General features: G+C 37.6%; 1 protein-coding gene across 1 annotated transcript in view; it reads left to right on the forward strand.

Moving 5' to 3' along the window:
- IPPK (inositol-pentakisphosphate 2-kinase) overlaps positions 1–23733 on the forward strand; it is a 40803-nt gene that overhangs the window by 6687 nt on the left and 10383 nt on the right. Inside the window, exons 3-8 of the mRNA XM_081317414.1 lie at positions 4112–4207; positions 6561–6627; positions 16644–16756; positions 17449–17538; positions 18432–18490; positions 19157–19229. Coding sequence (XP_081173540.1) covers positions 4112–4207; positions 6561–6627; positions 16644–16756; positions 17449–17538; positions 18432–18490; positions 19157–19229 — 498 coding nt within the window. The remainder of the gene's footprint in view (positions 1–4111; positions 4208–6560; positions 6628–16643; positions 16757–17448; positions 17539–18431; positions 18491–19156; positions 19230–23733) is intronic.

Below are 23733 nucleotides of genomic sequence, written 5' to 3' on the forward strand. Positions count from 1 at the left end.
TGGGAACAAGGAAAAAGAAGAAAAGAGGGCTTCAATAACACTAAGCAAGGCCCTAGGCAAAGAATCAGGTCATAGTCTTGATTAAACATAATCAAACAGACTTGGATTAAAAAATATTGAATACTGAAATTCCAAATATTTAGGTTCAGCTATATTTCCATTATGGTTTTGCATATAATGGCACACTCAAGATATTAGTTTCTCTCTTATAGATCATGCCCAATATATCCAGATTTGTAAACCTTACTAGAGCAATGTAAATAATAATTATTTCTTAAACAGTTATAAAAAGCCTCCAAAATGTCCTTTGAATTCTGAACTATATATTAAATGTATTACAATTGTAGTTATAAATGTTATAAAGAAAAAGCCTAGATGTATCAGGGAGTAATTAAATCATATTGCAGCCTTATCATATGATAATATTGCAAATAAATGAGGTAATAGTTTTATAAAACTTGCGTGCTGCCCAACTCTCAGTTATTCTGGGAGGCTAATAATCAAAAAAATTACAATGAAATAAAACATAAAAATAAGGTTAAAAGATGGCAAGCTTGATGAAGTGAGGGTGTAACTCTTCAATATGTTTAATCCAATTTGGGATTAACGCTAACATTTTAAAAATGACTAACTGCAGGTAAGCACATAACAATCCTAAAACTTAGGATGATTGCTAAATACTTAAATTTTTAACATAAGGACAGTGCAACAAATGGAAACTATAGAAAGAAGAGGAGAGGCGAAAAATAATCCATTGAGAATTGTGCTCACTTGAGGTTGGATTTTGCCCTCTATAAAGGTATCGTGGGCGAAGAAGAAATGAGATGACTGTAGTTTACCAATTTAGAGTTCTGTTTAATTGCTCTGTTTCAAAGTTCACTCTCATATACTTGATTCTTCATGCATGTTCCATTTATAAAACCAATAATGAAGTTCAAAAGGGACTTTTAATTTCATCATTTTATGTTAAGATTCTAAAATAAAATAAAGTTAGCATGTTCAGTTCAGTGTTGGAAAAAGAAATTGTCTTGAAGACAGTGCAAAAAAAGAGGTTGCTGGGTTATATCTGTACAGTACTGGGTGAAGTGCATGTGGGGAAATGCTCTTAGTTTTCCCATCCAGATATCCCTAGTAGTGACATCTTTTAAAACCAAGGTACTTAGATTTTGCTTCTATATTGATTGTCTTTCTGGTTTCCTTCATACTAATTTAAATTTTTAGTAAATTCAAAAAACCCAAAATAGTTGGCACCATTGTAGGTAAAGGACTTGATTTGATATTAATTTCTGAACACCATATGGAAGGCCATATTTCAAATTCATGCTTATTTTGCTATTTTCTTGATAGGAAAGATTTGTGGCCTGATGCACTACAGGTACTAGATTTATCTAAGCACGCAGTTGTCTTGAACAAACTATAACTTTCCAGAAGAGGTGGATTGACAATGTTTTCAGTGAAATGCTGAGTACTGATGAATGTACTATTTGTCTTGGTGGATGTTATTGTCTCTGTAGGCATGGATTGGTACAAATACGAGGCTGACTTTCCTCTTACAATCATTTCGGAAAAGAACAGCCTCTTTGTTTCTAATGTTAATTACCGCTCCCCTTACTATGCTAATTGCAAGTGTTTTGTTAAAGGGTGTCATGCAAGACTCTATAAATACGTTTGGAACTGAGATATTTGTAAATGTGATTTAAGCTGATAGAAGTGGTATAAAGCTCACAATGTTGAAACATATTTAAAAAGAGGGGAATAGATAATTCTTTTTCGAGTACTCACAATATTGAATAATAAAAATGACTGTATTTTTATTTTTTGTTCAGTTTATTAGTTCAGCATAATGATGATGATCCTTTTGATTGAGATTTAGAGGACTTTGAATTCTTGCTAAATCCTTAGTCTAACCTTTTAAGTAAAGTGAAGCAATTAACATTTTCATTGAGCTTCAGAACCTATATTACTTATCCACATTTAATCTAGACACAGTTTAACATTCATTTCTATCCATAAAACCAAAAAAATATATGTATATTTTGAAGGTTTACAAAATACGAAGTTTCCTTTCAAAGCCTGTATAAAATCATGTTTGAATCAGTTATGTAATGCATTTTACATTCATTTAATTAATCATTTCAGTAAATTTGCCTAGAGGTAGATTCTGGTAAGTATTCTATTTAAGTAAAATCTCTTTTGGGTTGACTTTCTTATGATTTCATGGACTTATCCATGCTGCTTTTTTGGCGGCAATATGAAAGTGGTTGGCATTGTCTTCATTTGCGCAAATTTTCCATAATGTCTTCAACCTGGTATTCCCCTGAGACCTTCCCTTGAAATACTAATTAGGGCCAGTCACTTTTTGTTTCTAAGCCCAGGCAAGTCTACTGAGGTGTTGCATCTTCTGAGGCATTATTTCATGGACTGCTTGCTTAATTAGCCAATTAAACATGTTCTCTGTCAAGTAAATATAGCATTTTCACTCTGTGAGGATTGCCCTTTCAGAGGAGCTGTTTACTATTGTTTCTTCTTATATTGCATTATCCTTTTGCTATACTCACCATGCTACTCTTATACTAGAAACAGATTTTGTTCCCTTTGACTCTTATGTCTTGATCTATTTCAAAATGTCTGAGTTTATGTAATTCTCCAGGAATAAGGCTGGATAGTTGGCCAGACCGAAGAGTTTATCTTTATAAGATAAATAGTTATTATTTTGCTAAAGAATAAAGTAGATAGAAGTTTTTTTATACATAGGAAAGGATTTCTGGAGCCAGAAGCTAGTCTCTAACTCTTCTGTCAATATATCTGACAAAGGGCTGAATTCAATTTTAAGGCAGAAATAGACACTTAATATAGTTGTATTTGGAGTGGAGTTATTTAAAATGTTCCATGCAAGGACTGAACCATACATAGAGCAGGCAGTTCTGGTGGATAAAAGAAAGGTGTGGGAAAATAAAGGAAAGGGTGAATGGGTGAGTGGAATTGGTACATGCAGCAATAGTGTGTGTGCCAGCAAGAGAAAGAAAGGTGTGGAAATACCAGGTTTGAAGTGGGCAGCTAGATGGATATGGTGCATTTGATTTCAAGTACATCAGTGGCAACAGTGACGTACAGCAAAGAGAAAGGAGGAAGTAGGAAAATTGAGATTGGGGCAGTTGCACAGGCCTACATTGCAGAGGAAGTGTTGAGAGAACGGTGAGATGCTGTAGTCTTTCCTTCTCACCTGGTAACCGTTTTCTGGATTTGCCTTGGCCCAAAGTGCATTTGTTCCAGGTTCCCCTTCATCTGGACAGTGACCTCACTTAGAATGGTTCAGCTGAACCATCTAGCCATAGTGTCCCATGCATGGAACAAAACATATTGTTCATTGAATATGTTTCTAACTTAGAGCTGATATTACTGAGCTGTTAAAGACAAAACTTCAGAAATTAATTTAAAAGATTTTGAAGAGTGCTTATTAAATCTTAATGCTGATCTGAGATGTTAAAGACAATACTTTAGAAATTATTTTAATTTGAAAAGTGCTTATTAAATCATAATGCTGATCTAAGAATACATGTTGTTGGCTTTTTAAAAATACACCAGAGATGCTGCAGATTTATTTTGCGCTTTCACTGAAACTTAATATTTTTACATCTTAGCTTTTCCCATTTCTTATTCATTTCTTCTTCTATGAACCAGTGATATCTTTTTGTTTCCTTTGCTTGCTATTGTTACCAAATTGGTACACATGTACATTTTTTAGGATTTATAAATTGTACACCCAAATTATCAGAAAATGGTCTCTCTCGCACTGAATTATTTGATAGGCAAATAATAATTGGTGCATGTTGATTATGTGTGTCTAAAATATGTAATAGAGAAATATAACGAGAGAAAACTAGTTTTGGTAGTGATGTTAGCTAAAGGTGCGAATGATTGATGAGGAAAGACAGAGTTATATAAATTTGTATTTGGTTTGGCATTTAATACAAGGAGTTGTGTTCTCTGCATATTTGAAATAATCTTTTTATACATAGATTGACAATTATTTGATCCAGAGTAGTTAGAATTTCTACCTGTTAGTAATACGTATTGTGTTTCACTAATTATTTATGTTTGGTTTTTTTAGACACCAGAAGAAATCTCTCATCATCTTCAGAACATAGTATATTTTGGTAAACACATCATGAAGCACTTTTTTGGGGAGAAATATGTTCATCATGGGGTAATTATTATTTTCTTATTTTTTTAAAACAAGCAAAGTTTTTTTTCTTGCAATGTTTATAGCCTCAGGTAGTCAGCTTGATTTTGACAGAAAGAAAAAATATGTATTTTAACTTATATTCAGATGACATATATGGAAGATAAAGCAATGGACAAAACTTCTGTTGTATACATTCAGAATAGTTGCCTTAAATTTTAAGTTTCCTGCAGTAACAAGAGGACGAGCACTTGAATGTGGCTTTCCATGATTCTGCCATTGATCATTTACAGTTACCCCTTTTTAAAGGAATGGGGTAGAAATTGTACATGATAAACTTTAAAAAATATTGATATCGTGGGTCATGAAATGATTGGGTGAAAACATTTTGTGAATAAAAATATTACCTGTATCCTACTTCCACATGAAAAGGTGTAAGCTGTAAATTGAGCATTATTGAAATATAAATTTAAAAACACCATCAATCGTGTAATTGATAGGAACAAAATTCAAAGGACAAGGATGCAGGCTTTCCTTATATATTTCCCTCATTATCTTAATATTCTTTTATACTATGCTTTCTACCAAGACATGCATTCAAAGCTACTAGCACAATAGTAGTAAAATAAAAACAAATCTGTAGAATTTAAGCAAATACTTTTAAAAAGTTAAGTATTCCTTGGCTTTTGTCCATTCATTCAGTGACTGTTCAAATTACAGTGATGCTGAAAAAAATGGATATATGACTGGTCCTCAAAGTTAAGGTCATTGCAGCACTCCCATGGTGATGTGATTGCGAGCTGGATGTTTATGTGCCTGGCTCACAATTATATAGCCTGCACCATCTTCCCATGATTTAAGCACAACCTGTGCCAGTCCTCTCTTAGGCCCTCCCTCAGCCTCTCTCACCCTCTTGCAGTATCCCCATGTTCCTTACCCAGGACTCCCAACACTTTCTGTTTAATGGCCTGCACCTCTTGGGATTATCAGGCAACTGGGACTGCTCTGGATTGGCATCACTAATCGCTGCTGTCACATGATGTCACATTTTATTACCACTTCGCTTAGTTACTCTCCCACATTTCCTTATCTGTCTTTGACTTAGAGCATGTTTTTCTTTTTCACCAGATTAACCTTCATTTTATTTTTCTAATTCATTATTGACATCAGATTACAAATCAACTCTATCCAACATATAAAAAATATTCTCGTAGGTATTATAAAGTTGATTTCAGTCCTTCATCAAAAAAGGCTGTTTATTAAATATTATTAAAAATGAAACAAATGCAGAAAGTGTATTTAAAGATCACATTTCCTGTGCCACTAGCCAGGAAAGGGAGTGGAATTGGGGGACACCTTCTCTAGTCTTCTCCTTCAGTTGGAAAGTTGAGTTTGGATGATTCATGCATTAGTGGCTGCTTGCTCTTGACTTATAAACTTAAGCAGCTAACTATTTTATAAATTTTGATTGGTTTTGAAAATGGGATCACATAAATATTTAGTAATGAGGGATAGGAGAGAGATACAATAATGTTTAGTGTATAACAAGCATTGGGATCAGGAATTATTCCCAAAGTTAGTAGTTATTACTAAAAATATTATATAACCAAAGGAGTTTTTGTATTCCTTTTCTAGGGAGAGGTTGGCAAACATTATTATTCAAAGCTGACTATTGAACTAAATTGAACTGAACGCGGAACTTTAAGGCAGTATTCTCCCCTTCTTTTTTTCACCTTTTCACCCAAAGGTTCCTCCAGGCATGTTTACTCAGCAGTCATTTTTATTTGAAAATGGTGTCTCCTTGCTATGCATATATATATAGCAATTTCTTCCGTAAACATGTTATTATATAGTTTTTTAAATTGTTTTATAGGGCAGCTTCAATTATTACCGACTGATATAAAGAATATAAAGAAAAAAGTAGCCCTTGTTTGGGAACTTCAGTTGATTCTGGCAAAATGGTTACTTAGTGACACAGTCACTAAACAAATCACATGAGAGAGAGAGAGAGAGAGAGAGGGAGGGAGGGAGGGAGAGAGAGAGAGAGAGAGAGAGAGAGAGAGAGAGAGAGAGAGAGAGAGAAGATTGCTGGTTGCTGCTGTCTCATTTAAAGTTCTATTGTGCAGCAATTCCAGTGTTACTCTCAGTCTGGCATGCTTTACTGTCAGGTGCAAAAATTGGGTGTAAGTGCACATATTGGTTGGAAAGTGATTTTTATATTACTGTTTACTACACGTTATTACAATCGTATTTGTGAACAGTCATTATCCAAGTCGGTTGTTAAATGGGGATTACCTGTATTACACTGTTTACATATAGCAATAGGAATTATCATCAGTTTAATAAAAAATATTTAAACATCTTTTAAATCTTTTAGGAAGTTGTCCAGCTGTCTTTGGACTTTGTGAAACAGCTTTGCTTAAAGATCCAGGCAGAGAGGCCAGGTAAGAAATTAAAATAATGGCACAGCTATTTGAACATAAAGTTGAAACAGTATTTTCTGAAACTTAGCTAATCTCAACTCATGCGCAAGTAGATTCAGTTTTCTTGAAAAGAGTACAGAAATGTGGTTTGCCCTTGTCTTCTAGGTTTTTCCCCCCAATTTCCCAATCTAGTTTATTGCCCTGTTATTCCCTTGAAATCTTCCGTACAAGAATTATTACTACCGCTGAGAATAAGAAAATTAGCTTTATGTAGATTATAACCACATGATTCTTGTCTTGTGTTTAGCCCCAAATTTTTAATGGTGTAATTACATTCACGTGACAAGCAGATCTTGCTTATAGAATTAATTGTTCAGTTATTAGAAAAAACATTGGTGTTGCCTTCAGTATAGGTAGGTAGTTCTCGATTTACAACTATTCTTTTAGCATCCGGTCAAAATTACAGTGGCAATGAAAAAAGTGACTTACAACCAGTCTTTGCAGTTAATGACTGTTGCAGAAACCCTGTGGTCAGATGATCAAAATTTGGGTATTTGACAACTGACAGGTACTTACAGTGGTTGCATGTGATTGTCACTTGCAACCTTCCCAGCTAGCTCCCAACAAGCAAAGTGAGGGAAGCCAGATTCACTTAATGACCACATGATTCACTTAACAACTGCAGTGATTAGCTTTATAATCATGGCAAAAAGGTCATAAAATTGGACGCGACTCACTTAACAACTACCTTGTTTAGCAATGGAAATTGTAGTCTCAATTGTGGTCATAAGTCAAGTTCTATCCGTACTCTTTTCATACAGTGGAGCTAAACAAACTGAGATTTCAGAATTGTATATTGTCTTCTGAAACTCAATTCTTGGGTCCCTCCAGAAATTTTAGTTTCTAATGTGCTGTATGGAACAATAAGGTTAATTATATTTACTGTAATTTCAATTCAACACAAGTTAAATTATGCCAAATTTAGCCTTTGTTCTCAAGCTAAATTTTTGGAGTTTACCCCTATAATGCCTCTTTGCTGCCAAGTATGTTCCTGAAAAGGTTTGTGTAGCTTGATCTATTAGTTTATATACCTGTCTAGATACTTGAATACACTGGCTTCTGTTTTCCCCTGCTGTCTCTCATTTCATGTTGGAATTGGATTTTCCATTGTTAATAAGTGTTGAACACATAATTAACTGGGACACAAATACTTCATTACAGTTGTAATTGTATGTGTGTGTATACACACACACACACACACACTCAGGACAATACAAGCAGGTTAGGCCAGCGAATAGGCAAATAGTGTATTTCCTTTTTCAGAATAACTTGCCCTTTTAAAAGAGAAAAATGTAGCAGTATAATAGCATATTGTTTGATGCTAGAACTGGTTCAATTTGTATTTGATTGCAAAATAATAATAAAAAACCCACATGGGCTTTGCTGCAATAGGAAGCACATCTCTTAAATATTTTCCCCAAAGTTGGATCAAAATTTATTTAGTTAATGGAGTATAATTTATTTGTGCCTATTATATTTATTGGGTGAATAATTAACATCTCTAACATCTAACACATCGCATATTTGATATTATGTATGGGATAGATTATTTGTTTTTATTTCTGTTTTTACATTAAGTAGACACCTTTCTCCAGCATAGTATAAACCAAAATAAAGACTATCTTGACTTGAGTTTGATTGTTTGTGATTAAATAAATGTAGCGCCACCCCTGAAGGGACCGCTAAAGTCTGGGCCCTCCTGACCTCCTCTTCGGCTGGCTGCCAGCCCAAGGGGTCTCTCACGTTGGCACCTCTGCCTGACAGGGCACGTAGCACGGTGATGCTCAGTCACGGTCAGCAGCCACGCACATGGGGCAGTGATGGTCGATCTCTCTCGAAGGTAACTCATGTGGAATGATGATAGTTGATCTCAGGCAGAAAGAGCTTACAGGAGGGCAATGGTAGTCAGTTCCTGGTAACAGTCGGTGTACCACGATGGTAGTCAGTTCCTGGTAACAGCAGCTTGCGTAACACAATGGTAGTCAGTCTCTGGTAACAGCAACCTGCTTAGGACAACGTTAGCCAGTCTCTGGTAACAGCAACTTTTCTATGACGATGGTAGTCAGCCTCCCGGTGACAGCAACTTGCCTAAGATGCTGGTAATCAGTCCCCTCTCTGGAGCTCACAGGGGCCCTCCTTTATCCACTCTTCTTGTCTCTCTCTGCCCTCACTATACGTAATCTCCCCCCTTCCTTATCTCCTTTTTGCCTCCTCCAGCTGATCCTATAAAAACCCTTCTACTCCCCACTAAAAGACATACCCTCAACCCGGTCAAACTCTTTCCTGGCTCCCCCTCTGCCCAGCTTGCTCCAACAAGGGTGAAGAAATAAAACTCCCCAACCTACCCTCTCTCCCTCTAACTTCAGCAAGTTACTCTCGCTCGCTATCCCCCCCTCTTCGTCCAGCTTGCCTGCAACAAAGCAGAAAAACACAAAGACCCCACCTTCTTACTCTCTATCTCTTTGCTCAGCTGGCCCTGGACTGCAGGCTCCAATAAGGTACTCTTTTTTTTCTTCCTCAGCTGGGTGTGCTTGACGTCCAGCTAAACGCCACCTTCCAGTCTCTTTCCTCTTCCACGTCGGTTTCCTCCTCTCTTTTCTTCCTTCCTCAGAACTACGCCCCGTCGCCAGACCCACAGCAGCCGCCGGAGCTCCTCATTTCCCTGCCGGATCAGTAGGGCTCCCGCAAAACCTCTCAGCCGGCCCCATTCTCACCCGAGCTCCACTACATAAACATGTCCTATTGGTTATTTGGTATCAATATGGAAGTGTCCAACCACTGCTTTACTTCTGATTTTTTTCCAGCTTGCCTATAAATAATAATAATAATAAATAAATAATAAACCTTTATTGTCAAAGTACAACATGTGTACATTGAGATTAGCTGAGCCTCCCCCCGTGCTCTCTTCCCCCCAACACACAGTGACAACAAACCCTCCATCCCACCACACTATGTGAACCAACTACACCACACACCGGCCTCCCAAGTCAATTTTGCATAAGATTATGTCCCATTTAAAAGCCTAACAACCCACGGATAAAAGCTATTTTTCAGCCTGTTGGTACGGCTGGCTATATTCCTATATCTCCTACCGGATGGTAGGAGAGTAAAGAGATACCGTCCAGGGTGTGAGTCATCCCTGAGAATCTTCCTCACTCTTCCAAGGCAACGAGCCCTGGCGATGTCATCCAGTGGTGTCAGGGAACAGCCCACAATGTCTTGTGCTGTGCTCACTACCCTCTGTAATACTTTCCTATCCGCGGCTGTCAGACCAGCATACCAAACAACAATACCATACGAGAGGACTCTCTCTATAGTAGACCGGTAAAAGAGGGTCATTAGCTGTTGTTCTACCCTGTTCTTCTGCAAGACCCTAAGAAAGTGAAGCCTCTGTTGGGCCTTTCTAGCCACCTGAGTTGTGTTAACTTTCCAGGTCAGATCTTCACAGAGGTAGACTCCCAGAAATTTAAAGGAGGAAACTCTCTACACAGTTCTCTCCGATGTAAAGTGGGGCAGATTCCTCCTTTTTTCTCCAGAAGTCTAACACCATCTCTTTCGTCTTGCCGATGTTTAGGTGCAAGTTGTTGTTACTACACCATATGGATAGTTTTTGTACCTCCGCCCTATATGCTGTCTCATCCCCACCTGTACACCTAAATGTAGGATCCTAATCTTCCCTCCCAGACTAAATGAGGGCTGAGTTGATTAATCATTTACATTTTTACAATCATCCAAGATTGATTAGAAGATACTTATTTACTTTTGAAACAAGTTGATATTTCAAACCTTCTTAACACTTAACCTGTCTACCATGTAGCCGAACTTCATATCATGATTCAAAATCCAAAGTAAATGTTAATATCTTGTATTTTTCAGATAATTACTTCAGAGAATTTTTCAGCACAATTGCTACATAGATGCTGGAACATTTGTATAATTGAATTAAGCCATATCCTATTATTTTGGCAAATATTTCATTTCCCCCCAAGACTACTTACAATTTTTATTGAACACTTTTACATGAATGAAAGGTTTATTATTTATGAAAACATAAATAAAAAAATAAACTGGAAAATATAAAAGAAAAAGTGTAAAAAGCAATACAGATAACGAAAAGAGAAACTAAACAAGATAATTAAAGAAGTGGCTTCCAGTCTTCATTGCAACATACTATCCCTCCTTCATGGATTACTGCCTTGTCGTGGCGAAGGGGCTTGCGTAATTCAATGAAGCTATGAGCTATGCCGTGCAGGGCCACCCAAGACGGACAGGTCATAGCCGAGAGTTCTGACAAAACGTGATCCACTGGAGAAGGAAATGGCAACCCACTCCAGTATCTTTGCCATGAAAACCCTATGGACAGTACCAAAAGGCAAAACGATATGACGCTGGAAGATGAGCCCCTCAGGTCGGAAGGCGTCCAATATGCTACTGGGGAAGAGCAGAGGGCTAGTACTAGTAGCGCCAGAAAGAATGAAGCGACTGGGCCAAAGCCAAAAGGACGCTCAGCTGTGGATGTGTCTGGTGGTGAAAGGAAAGTCCGATGCTGTAAAGATTTTTTTCTCCATAGGAACCTGGAATGTAAGATCCATGAATCAAGGAAAGCTGGACGTGGTCAAACAAGAGATGACAAGACTGAACATCGACATCTTAGGTATCAGCGAACTAAAATGGACAGGAATGGGTGAATTTAATTCAGATGACCATCAGGTATACTACTGCGGACAAGAATCCCTCAGAAGAAATGGAGTAGCCTTCATAGTCAATAAAAGAGTAGGAAAAGCAATACTGGGATACAATCCTCAAAATGACAGAATGATCTCAGTTCGAATCCAAGGCAAACCATTCAATATCACAGTAGTCCAAGTCTATGCCCCAACCACCAGTGCTGAAGAGGATGAAATTGACCGGTTCTACGAAGCCCTACAGCACCTTATAGAACTAACACCAAAAAATGATGTCCTTATCATCATGGGGGATTGGAATGCTAAAGTAGGAAGCCAAAAGATAACTGGAATAACAGGCAAGTTTGGCCTTGGAGTACAAAATGAAGCAGGGCACAGGGTGATAGAATTTTGTCAAGAGAATACGATGGTCATAGCAAACACTCTTTTCCAACAACCCAAGAGACGGCTCTACACATGGACATCACCAGATGGTCAACACAGAAATCAGATTGACTATATGCTCTGCAGCCAAAGATGGAGAAGCTCTATACAGTCAGTAAAAACAAGACCAGGAGCTGACTGTGGCTCAGACCATGAGCTTCTCCTTGCAAAGTTTAGGCTTAAACTGAAGAAAGTAGGGAAAAGCACTAGGCCACTCAGGTATGAATTAAACCATATCCCTGTTGAATATACAGTAGAGGTGACAAATAGATTTAAGGAATTAGATCTGATAGAGTGCCTGAAGAACTATGGACAGAGGTTCGCGACATTGTACAAGAGGTAGCAACCAAAACCATCCCAAAGAAAAAGAAATGCAAGAAAGCAAAATGGCTGTCTGAGGAAGCTTTGCAAATAGCTGAGGAAAGGAGGGAAGCGAAAGGCAAGGGAGAAAAACATAGATACGCCCAATTGAATGCAGAATTCCAGAGAATAGCTAGAAGAGATAAGAATGCCTTCTTAAATGAACAGTGCAAAGAAATAGAAGAAAACAATAGAATAGGGAGGACCAGAGATCTTTTCAAGAAAATTGGAGAGATGAAGGGAACGTTTAATGCAAAAATGGGCATGATAAAGGACCAAAATGGCAGGGACCTAACAGGCAGAAGAGATTAAGAAGAGGTGGCAAAATTACACAGAAGAACTATACAAGAATGAGCTTAACGTCCCTGATAATCACAATGAGGTGGTCACTGACCTCGAGCCAGACATCCTAGAATGTGAAGTGAAGTGGGCCTTAGAAAAGCTGAGCAACAACAAAGCTAGTGGAGGTGACAGTATTCCAGCTGAGCTATTCAAAATCTTAAAAGACAGTGCAGTAAAAGTGCTACACTCAATTTGCCAGCAAATTTGGAAAACTCAACAGTGGCCACAGGATTGGAAAAGATCAGTTTACATTCCAATTCCAAAGAAAGGCAGTGCCAAAGAATGTTCAAACTATCGCACCATTGCACTCATTTCTCATGCTAGTAAAGTCATGCTTAAAATCCTACAAGCTAGACTTCAGCAGTATGTGGATCGAGAACTACCAGAAGTACAGGCAGGATTTCGAAGAGGCAGAGGAACTAGAGATCAAATTGCCAACATACGCTGGATCATGGAGAAAGCTAGGGAGTTCCAGAAAAACATCTACTTCTGCTTCATTGACTATGCTAAAGCCTTTGATTGTGTGGATCACAACAAACTGTGGCAAGTTCTTCAAGAGATGGGAGTACCAGACCATCTTATTTGTCTCTTGAGAAACCTAAATGCGGGTCAAGAAGCAACAGTGAGAACTGGACACGGAACCACTGATTGGTTCAAAATTGGGAAAGGAGTCCGGCAAAGCTGTATACTGTCGCCCTGCCTATTTAACTTATATGCAGAGCACATCATGAGAAAGGCAGGGCTAGATGAATCAAAAGTTGGAATTAAGATTGCCGGAAGAAATATCAACAACCTAAGATACGCAGATGATACCACTCTAATGGCAGAAAGTGAAGAAGAACTAAAGAGCCTCTTGTTGCGGGTGAAGAAGGAGAGTGCAAAACTTGGGTTGAAACTTAACATTAAGAAAACCAAGATCATGGCATCTGGCCCTCTCAATTCCTGGCAAATAGATGGGGAAGAAATGGAAGTAGTGACAGATTTTATTTTCCTGGGCTCCAAGATCACTGCAGATGGGGACTGTAGCCAAGAAATTAAAAGACGCTTGCTCCTGGGGAGGAAAGCCATGGCAAATCTAGACAGCACACTAAAAAGCAGAGACATCACCCTGTCAACAAAAGTGCGTATAGTCAAGGCTATGGTCTTCCCAGTTGCAATGTATGGCAGTGAAAGTTGGACCATAAGAAAGGCTGAGCGCCAAAAAATTGAGGCCTTTGAACTATGGTGCTGGAGAAGACTCCTGCGAGTCCCTTGGACTGCAAGGCGATCAAACCGGTCAGTCCTAGAGGAGATCAATCCTGACTGCTCTTTAGAAGGCCAGATCCTGAAGCTAAAACTCAAATACTTTGGCCACCTAATGAGAAGGAAGGACTCACTGGAGAAGAGCCTAATGCTGGGAAAGATCGAGGGCAATAGAAGAAGGGGACGACAGAGAATGAGGTGGCTGGATGGAGTCACTGAAGCAGTAGGCGTGAGCTTAAATGGATTCCAGAAGATGGTAGAGGACAGGAAGGCCTGGAGGAATGTTGTCCATAGGGTCGTGATGGGTCGGACACGACTTCGCAGCTAACAACAACATCCCTCCTTCCTTTCTAAGATTACATTACAATGATCACTTGTATCCCATTTTCAGCCCTTTTTAATTTACAAATCCAAATGTTACCCTCATTTTTTTCCATTTTCAACAAAAAGTCCATAAAGGGGTTACAGTCTTTTATAAAAGTATTTAAATTTATCTCAAACAAACCAATCAATTCTGTCATCTGTGAAAATTTTGCCATCTTTACATCCATTCTTCTATTACCGGTACTTTTAGGAAACATTTCAGACATGCATTTTAAAATGCAATAACATGCTTTGTGTAAAATGCAGATGGCATTCAACTTAGAAATGCATTTGATTGAAATTTGTTTTGGCAGTTTTGGGAAAGTAATAACAAAGTTATTGGTCTCCTGTATTGAATAACATGGAAAGTTTATGTGTGTTGAGCACAATAGTATGTTCTGTGTTTGTATTCCACCCTTCCTTCCTTAAAAGAGTTCAAAGCAGAATTTATACACTCTCAACTATGCCTGTGAGTCTGTGCTTATTTGGTAATTTGTAGGGATTTCATTGTGAGTTTCCCATATTGAAATCCAGGAATGACACTATTCAAGCATACAGTCATAGCGGAAATTGTTGGCACCCCAGAAATTTTTCCAGAAAATCAAGTATTTCTCACAGAAAAGTATTGCAGGAACACATGTTTTGCTATACACAAGTTTATTCCCTTTGTGTGTATTGGAACACAACAAAAAAGGGAGGGGGAAAAAGCAAATTGGACATAATGTCAAACAAAACTCCAAAAATGGGCTCGACAAAATTATTGGCACCCTTTCAAAATTGTGGATAAACAAGATTGTTTCAAGCATGTGATGCTCCTTTAAACTCACCTGGGGCAAGTAACAAGTGTGGGCAATATAAAAATCACACCTGAAAGCAGATGAAAAGGAGAGAAGTTCACTTAGTCTTTGCATTGTGTGTCTGTGTGTGCCACACTAAGCATGGACAACAGAAAGAGGAGAAGAAGACTTGAGAACCAAAATTGTGGACAAATATCAACAATCTCAAGGTTACAAGTCTATCTCCAGAGATCTAGATTTGCCTTTGTCCACAGTGCGCAACATTATCAAGAAGTTTGCAACCCATGGCACTGTAGCGAATCTCCCTGGTTTTGGACGGAAGAGAAAAATCGATGAAAGGTTGCAACGCAGGATAGTCCGGATGGTGGATAAGCAGCCCCAAACAAGTTCCAAAGGAATGCAAGCTGTCCTGCAGGCTCAGGGAGCATCAGTGTCAGTGCGAACTATCCGTCGACATTGAAATGAAATGAAACGCTATGGCAGGAGACCCAGGAGGACCCCACTGCTGACACAGAGACATAAAAAAGCAAGATTATAGTTTGCCAAAATGTACTTGAGTAAGCCAAAATCCTTCTGGGAAAACGTCTTGTGGACAGATGAGACCAAGATAGAGCTTTTTGGTAAAGCACATCATTCTACTGTTTACCGAAAACGAAATGAGGCCTACAAAGAAAAGAACACAGTACCTACAGTGAAATATGGTGGAGGTTCAATGATGTTTTGGGGTTGTTTTGCTGCCTCTGGCACTGGGTGCCTTGAATGTGTGCAAGGCGTCATGAAATCTGAGGATTACCAAAGGATTTTGGGTTGCACTGTGGAGCCCAGTGTCAGAAAGCTGGGTTTGCGTCTGAGATCTTGGGTCTTCCAGCAGGACAATGACCCCAAACATACGTCAAAAAGCACCCAGAAATGGATGGCAAGAAAGCGCTGGAGAGTTCTGAAGTGGCCAGCAATGAGTCCAGATCTGAATCCCATTGAACACCTGTGGAGAGATCTTAAAATTGCTGTTGGGAAAAGGCGCCCTTCCAATAAGAGATACCTGGAGCAGTTTGCAAAGGAAGAGTGGTCCAAAATTCCGGGTGAGAGGTGTAAGAAGCTTATTGATGGTTATAGGAAGCGACTGATTTGAGTTATTTTTTCCAAAGGGTGTGCAACCAAATATTAAGTTAAGGGTGCCAGTAATTTTGTCCAGCCCATTTTTGGAGTTTTGTTTGACATTATGTCCAATTTGCTTTTTTTTCCTCCCTTTTTTGTTGTGTTCCAATACACACAAAGGGAATAAACCTGTGTATAGCAAAACATGTGTTCCTGCAATACTTTTCTGTGAGAAATACTTGATTTTCTGGAAAAATTTCTGGGGTGCCAACAATTTCGGCCATGACTGTATAAGATTTTTTTCTCAAATAAAAAATATTGAAATGCTGATGGCTTTTTGTTTTGTAGCTGTTTTAGAACTTTTGAGAGATTTGCTGTATTTTCTAAAAAATCTTTCTCAGTTAATATATTATGCTTTTATTGGATATAAACATACATACCATAATGTCTGTATATCCATAATTTGAGCCTGATTCCTTGTAGGGATTTGACTGATCATAGAAAATGGTATTAAAGATAGGAAATTTGTTAGTATAAATGGAAGGGCAGGCCTGAACCATTCACATTAACTATATGAGGGAGTAGTTGATGGCTGTGTGTTTATTTGTAGTACTCAAAAAGTTGAAGTATTAAACATGGGTATAAGCAGTTACTTCTTCTTTTTCTTTAGAATCACGCTGTGATAAAGACATGGATTATCTTAGTGGTTATGCTTTGTGCCTTCCTAATCTCACCAGGATGCATTTTGTTGAACATCGCCCTAAACTTTGTATAGAAATTAAGGTGAGTACATCAGGAATTTGATATAATCAATACTTTGTGTTCACATTGTTGCTATTATACCACTTTAATTTTATTAGCTGAATGAATGAAATGTTAAACAATGTCAAAACATAATTTTACTGTTTGGTTTCCATTAGAGGAAGTAACTATAAGGATGAAATGGTATTTTACAACTTATTTAAAGTCATAAAAAGTTTTGAAGCCCATTTCAAACAGGCAAAATTATTTAGAATAAAACTATAACATAGATCATTTTGTATACCCATCCTGATGGCTACTTCTCACAAAGGAAGTAAAATGAAACTGTGTTCTTAGAATGATTTTGTTCCAGCATTCCTCCTTAATGACATCAAATACATTGAAATTATTCTTCTTTTTTGGGTGGCACTTATGCAGATTTAAATATTTGAAAATTTGAAATTTGAACAATTGAAAAATGTTAGAGCCATTTAGATTTATGCCAAATACTTCTGGGAATATATCAAATGTTTTATAGCATGAGTAAAATAAATATTTCTGTTCTTTGTGTGGATTAGGGGTAGAAGGTTTGTGTATTGCTTTTCATAAGACTTCACCAAAAGATTGAAAGACCCTAAAGACCTTATTAGTTATTGGGAGGGCATGGGGGGTTGTATTAGTTTTAAATACAAAGGGAAGGTGTTCTAAATTTTAAACTGCATTTATTCTTGCAGCCAAAATGTGGATTTCTCCCCTTTTCCAGTCATGTTTCACAAGAGATAAAATATAAAGTTTGTCGTTACTGCATGCACCAGCATCTAAAGGTAATGTACAACTTAAGTGAATTGTAAGCTTTTGATAAGAGTGTTCTGTACCAGCCTGCTACCGGCCCTGCAGAAAAGGCAGGGACAACCCCTTTTACAAGAAGGCAAGAGGCTGGAACTAAGCCTGCCAAATTTATTAACATAAAAACATAAACAGAGCAAACAGCAAAGAGAGCAAACATGAACCATGAAACAGGAGCTATTCAAACGGTTGCCTTCAGCAAACCAGCCCTCCCACGCATTCCCCTTTTATACAGTTCAGGGCGTGGCTTCTCTCTGCCTCCTTCCGAGGTGCCCCATTGCCTTCCTCTGTTTACTCCTGATTGACTGCCTCCTGCGTCGGGCGTCCTTGAACAGGGCCAGCTGTGGGTCATCTTCATCCACGCTGTCAGGCTCACACAGCTGGGTCTGCGTCGTGACCAGATGGGAGGGGCCTGGCTGAGGGCTCTGTGGAGCCTCAATATTATTCTCAGCAAACTCTTTAACACCCCCCCTCCTCCTCCTCTGAATCGTCCGACCCAACTGCCAAACCCACAGGCTGACCCTGAATCACAACAAAGAGTGGAATTAATACTCCATTTGAATATGGCATATATAATTATTTATAAGTCAAAACTCACTTCATTTTCAGTTGTGAAGGCCATTTTATTTGCATTAATCCACACTTTCATGAAAGTGGAGGGAAATGCTTTTGTTGGGAAAAGTGTGAAGGAGAATGTTGGAGATTGTAACTTTCTTAAACTGGGAGGACAGGGAGACAAAAGGCAGGAGGGGAAGTGTCTGACAATATTGATGAACTCCCAGCTTGAACAGTTCCAGAAATTAAATTAGCTGGAAATTTGAGAAATAAATGAATGCATATTTGGGAAATCATATGTTCTGTTCGTCAACAGGTAGCAAAAGGAAAGTGGAAACATCTAAGTAAATATTGTCCTCTAGATCTATTCTCAGGGTAAGAAAGTATATTTCATATTTTTATGTATATTTCCTTTTTTATGCTGTTGCTGTTATTCTTAGTACTTGTTTTGAACAATTCTGCTATATGAAATCTTAAGAACTTCGCTCCAAATGTGAAATGTTTTAGTCTGTTAATCCAGAGGACCCCAACCTTTTGAGCACCAGGGACTGGTTCCATGAAGAGCTTTTTTTCTGTGGACCAGAGGGGGCATGGTTTTATGTATTGCCCCACTCAGGGGTGGGGTTATGTTAACTCTGGCAGGATGCTCAGGGGTGCAGGGCGACGCTAGCGCTGGTGGCATGTGCGCTTGCACTGGCCATCCCTTCACGCAGCCCGTGGCCAAGCGGTTGGGGACTCCTGCGTTAATCAGTATAGAGCTGCATGATTAAGGTTATTGAAAGAAGCTAATAATGTGCTAATTGGAAAAACAATTGGAACAATTTTTAGGAAAAAATGTGAAAAATATGGATCTTACAAATGACTTCTAAGTGGAACTATTTTAGGATTAAAGTGGGGAATAGTTCCAGTCATAAGATCGTAGAATTAGAAATAAAATACTGTGTTTGAAAGTAGATCTGATAGATCAGAGAGAATGTTTATTTTAGTGGTGGATTGGTTACACTTCATTTTAAATATTCAATTTTTTTATATGTATTTTAGAAATAAACAGCGAATGCACTTCGCCTTGAAAAATCTATTATATGAAGCACAGAATAATTTAAAAATATTTAAGGTAAGGTGCTCTGAATTTTTCAAGGAAGCTTTGGTTCCTCAGTCAGCCTATTTCACTTTATTATTTTTGTTCTAATCTAATGTGCTTAATTAGGAAGCAGCTTCTGAGGGTCCAAACTTCCATCTCCGTGACTTAATTAAAATAGCAATCAACACTTTGCTTACTGGGCAAATTACTTATACTGATGTTGTTTGAAATAATCCAATAATCCTTTCCCCTTTTTTATTTTCTGAAAATAATTCAGAAATGTGCTTAATGAACATGATTTGGAAGTTTAAAGTAGAGAAATGGTATAGAAGAGGAAGAGGGAATGTGACTCTGCAAATTTGGACAAAAGTATAAAAAATAATGAAAACTCTGACTGAGAATTATTAAGCTCATTTGAGAAAGCATACACTAGTTAGAAGCTGTAATAAGCATACATTTTTGGATGTCTATATGTCCCTTTGTGACAGTCTTGGATTGAAGTTGAGTAGGGATCAATTACATCAGGTTAGCATTTCTGTGATCCTACAGAAGACACAGACATCAAAGATTAGAGATACTGGGCTTCTTTGTTTTTTGTTTTTTTTTATTATTTATTTATTTATTATTTATTTTTATTACATTTATATCCCGCCCTTCTCCGAAGACTCAGGGTGGCTTACAAGCTTAGCAGTAGCCTTCATTCTATGTATATGCCTGCTTGTTAGGGCTTTCACACACACCCCAAGCGGCATTATTACAAAGTCAGCTTATTGCCCCCAACAATCTGGGTCCTCATTTTACCTACCTCGGAAGGATGGAAGGCTGAGTCAACCTTGAGCCTGGTGGGACTCGAACCTGCACTGATTGCAGGCAGCTGGTGTTACTTAAGGAGGCATCAGCCCACTGCTCCACCAAGGCTCTTATAAAGAAGGACTACAAGAAACTATGTTACATATGCAACATAGCTTCAGGTGTTTGAAGTCCAGCATTTAAATGCAAGGGCAGAGGTTAATTACTAGTGTAACCAGCCTCTCTTTTCATTCCAGTTTATCCTGTCTCCCCACTACGATTTGTGTGCCTTGTTAGGGTTGAATATGCTAGGCTAGCTGCCATTATCTTCTGCTGTGGAAGGCTGGAGTCTATAAAGTTCTTTGATGGAGTAGTTTCCTCCTGTAAATTTTTTCAAGGTTTTCTCCCTTCCCTCAGCCTTCCAGATCAGCTTCAGTCCCACAGCGTCTGTGCTGTTCATCAACCAGCTATGCTAGTAGCATAGCAATAATCTTTAGACTTATATACCCCCCACAGTGCATTACAGTACTCTGTATAGTTTACGATGTCAACATTATTTGTATATTGCCCCCAACAGCCAGGGGGGTCTTCATTTTAATGGCCTTGGAAAGATGAAGTTGGATCAACTTTGAGCCTCATCAGGATCAAACTCTAAGTTGTGGGCAGAGTTTGCCTGCACTTAACCACTGCACTCTAGGGCACCTATTTATATCTAATAGTGAATGAATGCCTGATGAACATCAGTTTCTATTTCAGCTTAAATTATTGCTGGCTGGCAGTGCCATTTCCTCTTCCTCCATAAGTAGGATGAAATCAATGTAACAATCTCTAGCATTTGCAGACCTACATTCATATTCAGAAGAGTTTTTTCATTCCAGTTTTGGTTGATTTCAGCCTGAGTCTTAATTAAATATTTTTTCTCTTTTGTAAATTATATCTTAATTTTTATATCTAGTATTGGATCAAGAAATGTACAGAGACTTTGATAGCTGTTCTTTGCTGTGATTAGGAGAGAGAAAAAATGAGGAAAGCAGTGAATTGGGCAGGGTCTTAAAACTTACTCTCTAGCTTCTGCTTTCATTTTCCAAATAAAACATTTCTCCTGCTTCATTTAATTTGTCTTGATGATCAAGTACTTCTATAGGGATCTATTATTTATCACTGAGTAAAAGCTTGGTGAAGTAGTTTCCAGCTAAGAATTACTTACACTCAGCTTTCCAGTTGAAAGATGCATTATCACACACTAATTATAATTCAGGTTGTCATAACATATGTATATTACTTTCACAGTATTCCCTTTCAGGATAGCAAATTATCAAAGTAAAGAGAAAAGCAAGAAGGAGTAAGTGAACGAAGGCAGGAGAGAGGAAAAAGAGAGAAAGACTAATTAAATCTAGTTTACACCAGCACCATACATTTTATCTGTTCATTAATTTCTATCCTTGGAATCCATTCTTATTTCTACCAAGTGCAAATATTGTCATATATTGGGTTTTGTTCTTTAAATTTCTCATTTTTTCTTTAATTTTCTCATTTGTCTTTGAGGATCTCATCAACTTTATTCAACCAGAATTTCCCCACACACACACACTTTTTCCCCATTTCTTCTCAAACATTTTCCTCACTTCTTTCATATATTTATTTTATTTTATTCTTTAAATTTCTAAGCTGCCCATCTCCCCTACAAGATGTTTCTGGGTGGCTTACAAATTAATATACCATTTGAGATTGGATTATTCATTCTCTCTTCAGAATTCTTTAATACTGGTTACTCACTTTTGCGTTCAATTCACACACATTCATAATTCATTACTGATTTCATCTTACAGTTTTACTACACAAAATTTCATGCCTAATATATTTAGCTTAGTTTTAAACTTTCTTTTGACACATGCAACTCTCACTTCCCTATTTTGAAGCATGAAGATGCTCTTATGTTCACTAAACATTACAAGTCTGCATTACAAATTCATCTTCTTGTTTTTATCACCATTTATATAACTTCCAGTCATTTATTGTATATTCTTTGGTATTTTATAAGTCAATTTTCAGCTCCATACTCTTTGAAGCACTGTTTAGCATTCTCTACAGCAAGGGTGTCAAATTCCCGTCCTGTGGGCCAGATGCGTCATGCCAAAACCGCGCTCACCCCATTGCCGGCAATGAAAAAAAAGTCGTGATACGTCACATGACATTGCGAGTTTGACACCCCTGCTCTACAGCCAGTGGTAATTCTCAGTCAAGTCCGTCATTAATTTTTTTATCCTTCTTTCCAGATTTGCAGATGTACATTTACAGTTTTTCTATAAAATTTTTCTTTCAGTTTCTACATCAATTTTATTAACCATATCCCTGAATTAACTTCACTCCTAATTTTCATTGACTTTTAACATTTTGATTGTTTGTATTGTTCATTGCTTTCCTAGCTATTGCCCTTTTCTGTGCACACCCATTATATACAGTCATACCTTTCATCATTCCACCAAGCATTCATTTTCATACTTCCTGCTAACATCAGTCCAGATATTAGCACTCTGTGACACAATTCTTTTTATTCTCTTCCAAAAGCTCTCTTACATTTAGTTACCATTCATTCTGTTGGGATTGTAATTTGTCTTGTAATGCTTTTCCTAAAGGACTTATGCTTTCTCTTCCTGAAGTTCTTCACTAATTTTTCATTTTTCCCCTTTGCCACACTATTTTTCCCCAAGTTCAGTTCTTGACAATATTAGAATACTATCTGCCATATTCAGAACATTTTATTAGGTATTCTTTATCTTAATAATGGAATCAATCTTTTTTTCTTGAATTACATTAAATCGGAATTTTTCATATTTTCCCCCAAAACTGATGCCATCATTCACTGGAATGTAACTATGACATTTATGATTTTTAATATAAATGATGCTACACTTCAATTGTTAGATGGCCTAGACCAGGGGTAGGCAACCTCGGCTCTTTTATGACTCATGAACTTCAACTCATGAACTTCAACTCCCAGAATTCCTGAGTCAGCTATGCATATGTGTGTGTGTGTGTGTGTGTGTGTGTGTGTGTGTGTGTGTGTGTGTATATATATATATATATATATATATATATATATATATATATATATATAGAGAGAGAGAGAGAGAGAGAGAGAGAGAGAGAGAGAGAGAGAGCTAGTCCATGTATAATATGCTAAATAAATATGAATTTACATCTTTATATATACTCAGAACAATCTTAATGGTAGAAATTCACACTTCGAAATATATTTTAGCCTTTTCATTCATAATTAAACCTATACCTACACTTCAGTGCATCTTATTCATCAATCCTTTCCCCCAAGATTAGACCTTCATTCAAATCTGTGGTTTTCTCCTTTCTTGCAGTTTCACGAACACACAACATAGCTACTTTTTTCTTCTTTTTCCTTCATTAATCTATTTACTTTACATTTACTTTTCTTACATTTTGAGTTGCAAAAAATATACAGTATGTTACTAGGTCATCACCTATAGATATCAAGTTCCAGTGCCCATCATGCCTTTGTTCTACCAAAGTGTAGACTAGATTACTAGCCATAGTTATTTCCATGCCATCTGCAGCATACTCTGATAAGATCAGGACCAATTAAGTTTTTCACATATTGGCTAATATTCTGTACATTTTTTAAAATTCTGGTTTTACCCCCAAATAAACTCATGTTATTTTGTGCAAGTTAGGATTTTAATTTAGAGACTATCTTGCAAGCCAACTTACTATT

The sequence above is a fragment of the Vipera berus genome (assembly GCF_964194415.1).
Source record: "Vipera berus genome assembly, chromosome: 2".
Taxonomy (NCBI): Eukaryota; Metazoa; Chordata; class Lepidosauria; order Squamata; family Viperidae; genus Vipera; species Vipera berus.